Source organism: Salmo salar, chromosome ssa15, assembly GCF_905237065.1.
Source record: "Salmo salar chromosome ssa15, Ssal_v3.1, whole genome shotgun sequence".
NCBI lineage: Eukaryota > Metazoa > Chordata > Actinopteri > Salmoniformes > Salmonidae > Salmo > Salmo salar.
The window spans coordinates 94,034,963-94,048,014 of NC_059456.1; the positions used below are offsets into that span (position 1 = coordinate 94,034,963).

Here is a 13,052-nt window from a genome sequence, read left to right on the forward strand (position 1 = left end):
GGAGGCTGGGGGTGACTGGGGAGACTGGGGAGACTGGGGAGACTGGGGAGACTGGGGAGACTGGGGAGACTGGGGAGGCTGGGGGAGACTGGGGAGGCTGGGGTGACTGGGGAGACTGGGGAGACTGGGGAGACTGGGGTGACTGGGGAGACTGGGGAGACTGGGGAGACTGGGGGAGACTGGGGAGGCTGGGGTGACTGGGGAGACTGGGGGAGACTGGGGAGGCTGGGGTGACTGGGGGAGGCTGGGGTGACTGGGGAGACTGGGGAGGCTGGGGAGACTGGGGAGACTGGGGGAGACTGGGGGAGACTGGGGAGGCTGGGGGAGACTGGGGAGACTGGGGAGACTGGGGGAGACTGGGGAGACTGAGGAGGCTGGGGGAGGCTGGGGAGACTGAGGAGGCTGGGGGAGTCTGGGGAGACTGGGGAGGCTGGGGGAGTCTGGGGGAGACTGGGGAGACTGGGGGAGACTGAGGAGACTGGGGGAGTTGGGGAGAATGAGGAGACTGGGGGAGACTGGGGAGACTGGAGGAGGCTGGGGGAGGCTGGGGAGACTGAGGAGGCTGGGGGAGACTGGGGGAGACTGGGGAGATTGGGGAGGATGGGGGAGGCTGGGGAGGATGGGGGAGGCTGGGGGAGGCTGGGGAGACTGGCAGGACAAAACAATAGGAGTTAAAAGTGATCTGTGTACCAGGGCTTATGTCGATCAGGGCAGCAGGAAAACAAGCTGTAGGAACCTTGGACAGGAAGAGGAAGAGCACAGAAAGGCCCTTTATTTCTTAAAGGGGAATATAACGGTCATTCTGAAAGGGGAGATCATGGAATTGTTTCTTAAAGGGGAAAATAATAATAGATAATTTCCCATCAGCCTTCACTTCCGTAGTAGCCAGTATTCTTCTAGCTGTCCCCCGCCCCAGGAGTAACATTATAGCACTACATTGAGGAATTAGGACAAGTCACATCAATCTTTGGTGAATATCATGTAAAAAGGGACTGTAGTGTTGGTGAGCTAATGTAGTCTGACTCTGAGAGGAGAGGAGAGGAGAGGATGGAGAATAGATCATCACCCTATGTGATTGGTCCTCAGTGATATCTCCAGTTCCCTCAGAACCTTAGTGGATTCCTGGACCCGCCTTCGGAACTTCTTGCGTGTGACTCCTGGGTCTAAGTAGCCCCGTAGCTTGGAGATGTAGGTATGAGGAGGATTCTTCACCTGAAACCGTTCCTAATATAACACACCGGGAAGAGGGAGGACAGAGTGAGCAGTGCAATGTAAAAGGTTTCTAATCATCATGAAGTGAAGACTAAACCTACACTGGAGAAATACATGTTTCTATCAAACCTATCAACATTGCTTCATAGCTTTTGAATTCTGAATAGACTAGACGTGTGGGTTTGTAGAGGTGTAGGTGTGGGTTTGTAGAGGTGTAAGTGTGGGTTTGTAGAGGTGTAGTTGTGGGCTTGTAGAGGTGTAGTTGTGGGCTTGTAGAGGTGTAGGTGTGGGTTTGTAGAGGTGTAGTTGTGGGTTTGTAGAGGTGTAGTTGTGGGTTTGTAGAGGTGTAGTTGTGGGCTTGTAGAGGTGTAGTTGTGGGTTTGTAGAGGTGTAGTTGTGGGCTTGTAGAGGTGTAGGTGTGGGTTTGTAGAGGTGTAGTTGTGGGTTTGTAGAGGTGTAGTTGTGGGTTTGTAGAGGTGTAGTTGTGGGCTTGTAGAGGTGTAGTTGTGGGTTTGTAGAGTTGTAGGTGTGGGCTTGTAGAGGTGTAGTTGTGGGTTTGTAGAGTTGTAGGTGTGGGTTTGTAGAGGTGTAGTTGTGGGTTTGTAGAGTTGTAGGTGTGGGTTTGTAGAGTTGTAGGTGTGGGTTTGTAGAGGTGTAGTTGTGGGCTTGTAGAGGTGTAGTTGTGGACTTGTAGTTGTGGGCTTGTAGAGGTGTAGTTGTGGGTTTGTAGAGGTGTAGTTGTGGGCTTGTAGAGGTGTAGGTGTGGGATTGTAGAGGTGTAGTTGTGGGTTTGTAGAGGTGTAGTTGTGGGCTTGTAGAGGTGTAGGTGTGGGTTTGTAGAGTTGTAGGTGTGGGTTTGTAGAGGTGTAGTTGTGGGTTTGTAGAGGTGTAGTTGTGGGTTTGTAGAGTTGTAGGTGTGGGTTTGTAGAGTTGTAGGTGTGGGTTTGTAGAGGTGTAGTTGTGGACTTGTAGAGGTGTAGTTGTGGACTTGTAGTTGTGGGCTTGTAGAGGTGTAGTTGTGGACTTGTAGTTGTGGGTTTGTAGAGGTGTAGTTGTGGGTTTGTAGAGGTGTAGTTGTGGGCTTGTAGAGGTGTAGGTGTGGGCTTGTAGAGGTGTAGTTGTGGACTTGTAGTTGTGGGCTTGTAGAGGTGTAGTTGTGGGCTTGTAGAGGTGTAGTTGTGGGCTTGTAGAGGTGTAGTTGTGGGTTTGTAGAGGTGTAGTTGTGGGCTTGTAGAGGTGTAGGTGTGGGATTGTAGAGGTGTAGTTGTGGGTTTGTAGAGGTGTAGTTGTGGACTTGTAGAGGTGTAGTTGTGGGTTTGTAGAGGTGTAGTTGTGGGCTTGTAGAGGTGTAGTTGTGGGCTTGTTCACTTATAGTAACCTACATGTGTTGTTGTATTTAAAGGAGTTTACCTGGTCACAGATGAGGTCCCATTTCTTGTCATTATCATACTGTCTGAGGAGTCTGGCTTTGTCAGGAGGAAGGTTCATGGAATTCTGAAAAGACAAGACAATATTTCATCAATCACACCCCAATGCAATATCCGTGCAGAGAGCTTTGTTCAACCATTCATTGATCATTTCATCATAATTCATCATTTCATGACCGTTCCAGAGCTGATGACCCTGCCTCAGAAAAGTGTGTTGTTTGAGGCCAGTTTAGTGTCTTTTAGGACCTTGGACGGGTCAACACGTCCTGTCCCAAATCCTGGGCAGTGACACAGGCATATGATCTCACTTCCTGTTGACTTGAGCTCATCCAAAACCCTCAAATGTGTCCCAAATGGCATCCTATTCTCTATATAGTGCACTGCTTTACACCAGTGCCCTATGGACCCTGGTCGAAAGTAGTGCACTATACAGGGAATAGGGTAGACTTTCGGTTGCATCCCTCCTCTGCGGTTGGTTGCAACAAGCTTCTAGAACTTTCAGTCCGACTACACTGCACATTTTAACCACATGCTTTACGGACTACAGCCTCTACATCACAGTTGAACTACTATGGCTCAAATGAGGTCATTCAACACGATTGCTCTAGTCTCATTTTTTTGTGTGTGTGTGTGTGTGTGTGTGTGTGTGTGTGTGTGTGTGTGTGTGTGTGTGTGTGTGTGTGTGTGTGTGTGTGTGTGTGTGTGTGTGTGTGTGTGTGTGTGTGTGTGTGTGTGTGTGTGTGTGTGTGTGTGTGTGTGTGTGTGTGTTCCAGAACACAGACTATATGACATGGCCCTCTGCCTCTGGGTAAAGACTTCCTACCATGGTCCCATAAACAGCTAGCTCCTTGCCACCTAGTCATGTGAATCTGATTGCCTCAGTGTTTCTCTGTGAATAGGCCATGAAGACTTTGCTCTGTTTTCTCAGTCAGCCTCAGACTCGGGACCCCCCCATTTTACATCCCACATACAGAGCCCCCGCAGCCACGACACACACATGCAGTAACGCACGCAAACAAGCATGCGCGTACAAACACACACGTACCAACACACACAAAGACACACACACCACAAACAGCTTGATCGCTGTATAACTCACCCCTGGCCTCACCCCTGGCCTGACTCCTGGCCTCACCCCTGGCCTGACTCCTGGCCTCACCCCTGGCCTCACCCCTGACCTCACTCCTGGCCTCACCCCTGGCCTGACTCCTGGCCTCACTCCTGGCCTCACCCCTGGCCTCACCCCTGGCCTGACTCCTGGCCTCACCCCTGGCCTGACTCCTGGCCTCACCCCTGGCCTGACTCCTGGCCTGACTCCTGGCCTGACCCCTGGCCTCACCCCTGGCCTGACTCCTGGCCTCACCCCTGGCCTGACTCCTGGCTTCACCCCTGGCCTGACGCCTGGCCTCACCCCTGGCCTGACTCCTGGCCTCACCCCTGGCCTGACTCCTGGCCTCACCCCTGGCCTCACCCCTGGCCTGACTCCTGGCCTCACCCCTGGCCTGACTCCTGGCCTCACCCCTGGCCTGACTCCTGGCTTCACCCCTGGCCTGACTCCTGGCCTCACCCCTGGCCTGACTCCTGGCCTCACCCCTGGCCTGACTCCTGGCCTCACCCCTGGCCTCACCCCTGGCCTGACTCCTGGCCTCACCCCTGGCCTGACTCCTGGCCTCACCCCAGGCCTGACTCCTGGCCTCACCCCTGGCCTGACTCCTGGCCTCACCCCTGGCCTGACTCCTGGCCTCACCCTGCCTCTCCTGCTGACACACACAGGCTAGTTCTCAAATCCTCTTTCCTCATTCATCTTTCCTTCTTCCATTTTCTCTCCTCGCCTCCTTCTCAAAACACACTGGAGGAGATGAGGTGAGAGACCTCCAGTGTGGTTGAGGAGGCGAGGAGATAGGAGGCGAGGAGATAGGAGGCGAGGAGATAGGAGGTGAGGCGATAGAGACACACTACCTGAGCTTTAACAGATGACGACCCAGTCTAGTCATGATCCTCTGGAGCCTTTAACCAGCAGTAGCACCTGTACTGAAATTCACCTTTTAGCTGGGAATGTGTACAAGATGAAATGTACCAACGAACCAATACACCATTCTATTAGTAGCACCAGCATCACCATGTATTATCATGTATTATCATGTATTATCACGCCGCATGGACTTTCCTATGCTTTGCTATTCCTATCCCTACAATGATTCATAGCAGTGGAATATCACATGTAAAGTATATTTTTATTTATTTTCCACAATGCGGTGGGGTGATTGGATCTTTCCATCAGCAGCATGATTCATGTTGGACTGACTGTCTGAGGTGATGAATGAGGACTGGGGCACATTGCTTCTGTGCTGTGGAGTACTGCTGAGGTAGCCTGGAAACCCTGACGTAATCACACTACAGTAGTGAAACAAACATGAAACCGAGGTAAATACAGTCTGGAGTGCCATTCACTCAGACTTACATAACATAGCAACTATAATAATTGATCCTTTGAACGTTTACAAAGAACTAGTAACATTTTCTTTCTTTTTTAAAAGAAGAAAAATAATACAAGATTGAAACTGAAACTCTAAAAATTAAGAAAAATCATTCAACCAACAACAACAATGTGTCCCTGGGCCTGCCTGACTGTAGAGGAGAGATCAGTCACAATGTGTCCCTGGGCCTGCCTGACTGTAGAGGAGAGATCAGTCACAATGTGTCCCTGGGCCTGACTGACTGTAGAGGAGAGATCAGTCACAATGTGTCCCTGGGCCTGACTGACTGTAGAGGAGAGATCAGTCACAATGTGTCCCTGGGCCTGACTGACTGTAGAGGAGAGATCAGTCACAATGTGTCCCTGGGCCTGACTGACTGTAGAGGAGAGATCAGTCACAATGTGTCCCTGGGCCTGACTGACTGTAGAGGAGAGATCAGTCACAATGTGTCCCTGGGCCTGACTGACTGTAGAGGAGAGATCAGTCACAATGTGTCCCTGGGCCTGACTGACTGTAGAGGAGAGATCAGTCACAATGTGTCCCTGGGCCTGACTGACTGTAGAGGAGAGATCAGTCACAATGTGTCCCTGGGCCTGACTGACTGTAGAGGAGAGATCAGTCACAATGTGTCCCTGGGCCTGACTGACTGTAGAGGAGAGATCAGTCACAATGTGTCCCTGGGCCTGACTGACTGTAGAGGAGAGATCAGTCACAATGTGTCCCTGGGCCTGACTGACTGTAGAGGAGAGATCAGTCACAATGTGTCCCTGGGCCTGACTGACTGTAGAGGAGAGATCAGTCACAATGTGTCCCTGGGCCTGACTGACTGTAGAGGAGAGATCAGTCACAATGTGTCCCTGGGCCTGACTGACTGTAGAGGAGAGATCAGTCACAATGTGTCCCTGGGCCTGACTGACTGTAGAGGAGAGATCAGTCACAATGTGTCCCTGGGCCTGACTGACTGTAGAGGAGAGATCAGTCACAATGTGTCCCTGGGCCTGACTGACTGTAGAGGAGAGATCAGTCACAATGTGTCCCTGGGCCTGACTGACTGTAGAGGAGAGATCAGTCACAATGTGTCCCTGGGCCTGACTGACTGTAGAGGAGAGATCAGTCACAATGTGTCCCTGGGCCTGACTGACTGTAGAGGAGAGATCAGTCACAATGTGTCCCTGGGCCTGACTGACTGTAGAGGAGAGATCAGTCACAATGTGTCCCTGGGCCTGACTGACTGTAGAGGAGAGATCAGTCACAATGTGTCCCTGGGCCTGACTGACTGTAGAGGAGAGATCAGTCACAATGTGTCCCTGGGCCTGACTGACTGTAGAGGAGAGATCAGTCACAATGTGTCCCTGGGCCTGACTGACTGTAGAGGAGAGATCAGTCACAATGTGTCCCTGGGCCTGACTGACTGTAGAGGAGAGATCAGTCACAATGTGTCCCTGGGCCTGACTGACTGTAGAGGAGAGATCAGTCACAATGTGTCCCTGGGCCTGACTGACTGTAGAGGAGAGATCAGTCACAATGTGTCCCTGGGCCTGACTGACTGTAGAGGAGAGATCAGTCACAATGTGTCCCTGGGCCTGACTGACTGTAGAGGAGAGATCAGTCACAATGTGTCCCTGGGCCTGCCTGACTGTAGAGGAGAGATCAGTCACAATGTGTCCCTGGGCCTGACTGACTGTAGAGGAGAGATCAGTCACAATGTGTCCCTGGGCCTGACTGACTGTAGAGGAGAGATCAGTCACAATGTGTCCCTGGGCCTGACTGACTGTAGAGGAGAGATCAGTCACAATGTGTCCCTGGGCCTGACTGACTGTAGAGGAGAGATCAGTCACAATGTGTCCCTGGGCCTGACTGACTGTAGAGGAGAGATCAGTCACAATGTGTCCCTGGGCCTGACTGACTGTAGAGGAGAGATCAGTCACAATGTGTCCCTGGGCCTGCCTGACTGTAGAGGAGAGATCAGTCACAATGTGTCCCTGGGCCTGACTGACTGTAGAGGAGAGATCAGTCACAATGTGTCCCTGGGCCTGCCTGACTGTAGAGGAGAGATCAGTCACAATGTGTCCCTGGGCCTGACTGACTGTAGAGGAGAGATCAGTCACAATGTGTCCCTGGGCCTGACTGACTGTAGAGGAGAGATCAGTCACAATGTGTCCCTGGGCCTGACTGACTGTAGAGGAGAGATCAGTCACAATGTGTCCCTGGGCCTGACTGACTGTAGAGGAGAGATCAGTCACAATGTGTCCCTGGGCCTGACTGACTGTAGAGGAGAGATCAGTCACAATGTGTCCCTGGGCCTGACTGACTGTAGAGGAGAGATCAGTCACAATGTGTCCCTGGGCCTGACTGACTGTAGAGGAGAGATCAGTCACAATGTGTCCCTGGGCCTGACTGACTGTAGAGGAGAGATCAGTCACAATGTGTCCCTGGGCCTGACTGACTGTAGAGGAGAGATCAGTCACAATGTGTCCCTGGGCCTGACTGACTGTAGAGGAGAGATCAGTCACAATGTGTCCCTGGGCCTGACTGACTGTAGAGGAGAGATCAGTCACAATGTGTCCCTGGGCCTGACTGACTGTAGAGGAGAGATCAGTCACAATGTGTCCCTGGGCCTGACTGACTGTAGAGGAGAGATCAGTCACAATGTGTCCCTGGGCCTGACTGACTGTAGAGGAGAGATCAGTCACAATGTGTCCCTGGGCCTGACTGACTGTAGAGGAGAGATCAGTCACAATGTGTCCCTGGGCCTGACTGACTGTAGAGGAGAGATCAGTCACAATGTGTCCCTGGGCCTGCCTGACTGTAGAGGAGAGATCAGTCACAATGTGTCCCTGGGCCTGACTGACTGTAGAGGAGAGATCAGTCACAATGTGTCCCTGGGCCTGACTGACTGTAGAGGAGAGATCAGTCACAATGTGTCCCTGGGCCTGACTGACTGTAGAGGAGAGATCAGTCACAATGTGTCCCTGGGCCTGACTGACTGTAGAGGAGAGATCAGTCACAATGTGTCCCTGGGCCTGACTGACTGTAGAGGAGAGATCAGTCACAATGTGTCCCTGGGCCTGACTGACTGTAGAGGAGAGATCAGTCACAATGTGTCCCTGGGCCTGACTGACTGTAGAGGAGAGATCAGTCACAATGTGTCCCTGGGCCTGACTGACTGTAGAGGAGAGATCAGTCACAATGTGTCCCTGGGCCTGACTGACTGTAGAGGAGAGATCAGTCACAATGTGTCCCTGGGCCTGACTGACTGTAGAGGAGAGATCAGTCACAATGTGTCCCTGGGCCTGACTGACTGTAGAGGAGAGATCAGTCACAATGTGTCCCTGGGCCTGCCTGACTGTAGAGGAGAGATCAGTCACAATGTGTCCCTGGGCCTGACTGACTGTAGAGGAGAGATCAGTCACAATGTGTCCCTGGGCCTGCCTGACTGTAGAGGAGAGATCAGTCACAATGTGTCCCTGGGCCTGCCTGACTGTAGAGGAGAGATCAGTCACAATGTGTCCCTGGGCCTGCCTGACTGTAGAGGAGAGATCAGTCACAATGTGTCCCTGGGCCTGACTGACTGTAGAGGAGAGATCAGTCACAATGTGTCCCTGGGCCTGACTGACTGTAGAGGAGAGATCAGTCACAATGTGTCCCTGGGCCTGACTGACTGTAGAGGAGAGATCAGTCACAATGTGTCCCTGGGCCTGACTGACTGTAGAGGAGAGATCAGTCACAATGTGTCCCTGGGCCTGACTGACTGTAGAGGAGAGATCAGTCACAATGTGTCCCTGGGCCTGACTGACTGTAGAGGAGAGATCAGTCACAATGTGTCCCTGGGCCTGCCTGACTGTAGAGGAGAGATCAGTCACAATGTGTCCCTGGGCCTGACTGACTGTAGAGGAGAGATCAGTCACAATGTGTCCCTGGGCCTGACTGACTGTAGAGGAGAGATCAGTCACAATGTGTCCCTGGGCCTGACTGACTGTAGAGGAGAGATCAGTCACAATGTGTCCCTGGGCCTGACTGACTGTAGAGGAGAGATCAGTCACAATGTGTCCCTGGGCCTGACTGACTGTAGAGGAGAGATCAGTCACAATGTGTCCCTGGGCCTGACTGACTGTAGAGGAGAGATCAGTCACAATGTGTCCCTGGGCCTGCCTGACTGTAGAGGAGAGATCAGTCACAATGTGTCCCTGGGCCTGACTGACTGTAGAGGAGAGATCAGTCACAATGTGTCCCTGGGCCTGACTGACTGTAGAGGCGAGATCAGTCACAATGTGTTACATTAGGGCTTTTTGACAAGATATTGCCTTCCAAATGACACCCTATTCACTAGTGAAGGGCTCATAGGGCAAAAGCATTGCACTATATAGGGGATAGAGTGCCATTTTAGACGCAGCCAGAAAAAACACAGACGCTGAGCATTCCAGCCTCTGCCTTCCAAAGCCTAGAAAAAACCCAGCCGAGCATTCCAGCCTCTGCCTTCCCAAACCCAGAAAAAACACAGCCGAGCATTCCAGCCTCTGCCTTCCCAAACCCAGAAAAAACCCAGCCGAGCATTCCAGCCTCTGCCTTCCCAAACCCAGAAAAAACACAGCCGAGCATTCCAGCCTCTGCCTTCCCAAACCCAGAAAAAACCCAGCCGAGCATTCCCGGCCTCTGCCTTCCCAAACCCAGAAAAAACCCAGCCGAGCATTCCAGCCTCCTCCTTCCCAAACCCAGAAAAAACCCAGCCGAGCATTCCAGCCTCTGCCTTCCCAAACCCAGAAAAAACCCAGCCGAGCATTCCAGCCTCCTCCTTCCCAAACCCAGAAAAAACCCAGCCGAGCATTCCAGCCTCTGCCTTCCCAAACCCAGAAAAAACCCAGCCGAGCATTCCAGCCTCTGCCTGCCAAACCCAGAAAAAACCCAGCCGAGCATTCCAGCCTCTGCCTTCCAAACCCAGAAAAAACCCAGTCGAGCATTCCAGCCTCTGCCTTCCCAAACCCAGAAAAAACCCAGCCGAGCATTCCAGCCTCTGCCTTCCCAAACCCAGAAAAAACCCAGCCGAGCATTCCAGCCTCTGCCTTCCCAAACCCAGAAAAAACCCAGCCGAGCATTCCAGCATTCTCCTTCCCAAACCCAGAAAAAACCCAGCCGAGCATTCCAGCCTCTGCCTTCCCAAACCCAGAAAAAACCCAGCCGAGCATTCCAGCCTCTGCCTTCCAAACCCAGAAAAAACCCAGCCGAGCATTCCAGCCTCTGCCTTCCCAAACCCAGAAAAAACCCAGCCGAGCATTCCAGCCTCTGCCTTCCCAAACCCAGAAAAAACCCAGCCGAGCATTCCAGCCTCTGCCTTCCCAAACCCAGAAAAATCCCAGTCGAGCATTCCAGCCTCTGCCTTCCCAAACCCAAAAAAACCCAGCCGAGCATTCCAGCCTCTGCCTTCCCAAACCCAGAAAAAACCCAGCCGAGCATTCCAGATGTCCAGAATTAGGCTACACAGGGAATACTTCCTGTTTATAATGGTTACAAATTTGCTATAAATTCTCTCTCTCACAGTCTCTCTTTCCTACCCCGCTTGGGGGATAATGTTATCTACAACACAGTCTCTCTCTCTCTCTCTCTCTCTCTCTCTCTCTCTCTCTCTCCACTTCAGAAGGTCACACACTGGACGACTGTTCATGTGTGAGCTGCCTCTCATTTATTCCAAATGTCAGAAACACAGTGGGAAACTGACCACAAAGTTTCATATTCAACACTACTGAAATATGTCTGACTCTCAGACAAAACAAACAAAGCTGATGACACTTGTGGGTTATCAAATCAAATCAAATGTTGTTAGTCACATGCTCCAAATACAACAGGTGTAGACCTTACAGTGGAAATGCTTACTTACAGTCTCTAACCAATAGTGCAGTTTCAAAAAAATAAGAATAAGAGATAAAAGTAACATGTAATTAAAGAGCAGCAGTGAAATAACAATAGTGAGACTATATACAGTGGGTTACAGATACAGAGTCAATGGGGGCACCAGGGGGCACCAGGGGGCATCGGTTAGTTGAGGTAATATGTTCATGTAGGTAGAGTTATTAAAGTGACTATGCATAGATGGCAACAGAGAGTGGCAGTGGTGTAAAGAGGGGTGGGGGGTGGGGCAATGCAAATAGTCTGGTGGCCATTTGACAAGATGTTCAGGAGTCTTATGGCTTGGGGGTAGAAGCTGTTTAGAAGCCTCTTGGACCTAGACTTGGCGCTCCGGTACCACTTGCCGTGCGGTAGCAGAGAGAACAGACTATGACTAGGGTGGCTAGAGTCTTTGACAATTGTTAGGGCCTTCCTCTGACACCGCCTGGTGTAGAGGTCCTGGATGGCAGGAAGCTTGGTGATGTACTGGGCCGTTCGCACTGCCCTCTGTAGTGCCTTGCGGTCAGAGGCCGAGCAGTTGCCATACCAGGCAGTGATGCAACCAGTCAGGATGCTCTCGATGGTGCAGCTGTAGAGCCTTTTCAGGATCTGAGGACCCATGCCAAATCTTTTCAGTCTCCTGAGGGGGAATAGGTTTTGTCGTGCCCTCTTCACGACTGTCTTGGTGTGCTTGGACCATGTTAGTTTTTTGGTGATGTGGACCACAAGGAACTTGAAGCTCTCAACCTGTTCCACTGCAGCCCCATCGATGAGAATGTGGGCATGCTCAGTCCTCTTTTTCCTGTAGTCCACAATCATCTCATTTGTCTTGATCACGTTGAGGGAGAGGTTGTTGTCCTGGCACCACACGGCCAGCTCTCTGACCTCCTCCCTATAGGTTGCCTCGTCGTTGTCTGTGATCAGGTCTACTACTGGCAAATTTAATGATGGTGTTGGAGTCGTGCCTGGCCGTGCAGTCATGATGAACAGGGAGTACAGGAGGGGACTAACCACGCACCCCTGAGGGACCCCTGTGTTGAGGATCAGCGTGGCGGATGTGTTGTTATCTACCCTTACCACCTGGGGGCGGCCCGTCAGGTCAGGAAGTCCACAAATACAGTAATGTTGTTGACCACTTCTGTCAGCTTCTTTATTTATTTATTTTTTATTTATTTCACCTTTATTTAACCAGGTGGCCAGTCGAGAACAAGTACTCATTTACCACTGCGACCTGGCCAAGATAAAGCAAAGCAGTGCGACACAGACAACAACACAGAGTTTCACATGGAATAAACAAACATACAGTCAATAATACAATAGAAAAGTCTATATACAGTGTGTGCAAATGAGGTAAGGGAGGTAAGGCAATAAATAGGCCATAGTGGCGAAATAATTACAATTTAGCAATTTAGTGATAGATGTGCAGAAGATGAATGTACAAGTAGGGATACTGGGGTGTAAAGGAAAAAAAAAATAACAGTATGGGGATGAGTTAGTTGGATGGGCTATGTTCAGATGGGCTATGTACAGGTGCAGTGATCTGTGCTGGTGCTTAAAGTTAGAGAGGTAGATATGAGTCTCCAGCTTCAGTGATTTTTGCAGTTCGTTCCAGTGATTGGCAGCAGAGAACTGGAAGGAAACGCGGCCAAAGTAGGAATTGGATTTGGGAATGACCAGTGAAATATAACTGCTGGACTGCGTGCTACGGGTGGGTGTTGCTATGGTGACCAGTGAGCTGAGATAAGACGGGGCTTTACCTTGCAAAGACTTATAGATGACGTGGAGCCAGTGGGTTTGGCGACGGATATGTAGTGAGGGCCAGCCAACGAGAGCATACAGGTCGCAGTGGTGGGTAGTATATGGGGCTTTGGTGACAAAACGGATGGCACTGTGATAGACTACATCCAGTTTGCTGAGTAGAGTGTTGGAGGCTATTTTGTAAATGACATCGCCGATGTCAAGGATCGGTAGGATAGTCAGTTTTACAAGGGTATGTTTGGCAGGGAGTACGGGGGGAGTACATATGGGCCTTGTTGGAGAACTAATTATGTTTGCT

At 51.3% G+C, this 13,052-nt stretch overlaps 1 protein-coding gene across 4 annotated transcripts in view; it reads right to left on the reverse strand.

Annotated features, from left to right (window-relative positions):
* The window catches only part of LOC106592748 (formin-like protein 3), a 119,749-nt gene that overhangs the window by 67,506 nt on the left and 39,191 nt on the right, over positions 1 to 13,052 (reverse strand). For all 4 annotated transcript variants that reach the window (XM_045696307.1, XM_045696308.1, XM_045696309.1 and 1 more), the window contains exons 2-3: positions 2,623 to 2,706; positions 1,067 to 1,224 (exon numbers count right to left, since the gene is read on the reverse strand). In XM_045696307.1, coding sequence (XP_045552263.1) covers positions 1,067 to 1,224; positions 2,623 to 2,706 — 242 coding nt within the window. The remainder of the gene's footprint in view (positions 1 to 1,066; positions 1,225 to 2,622; positions 2,707 to 13,052) is intronic.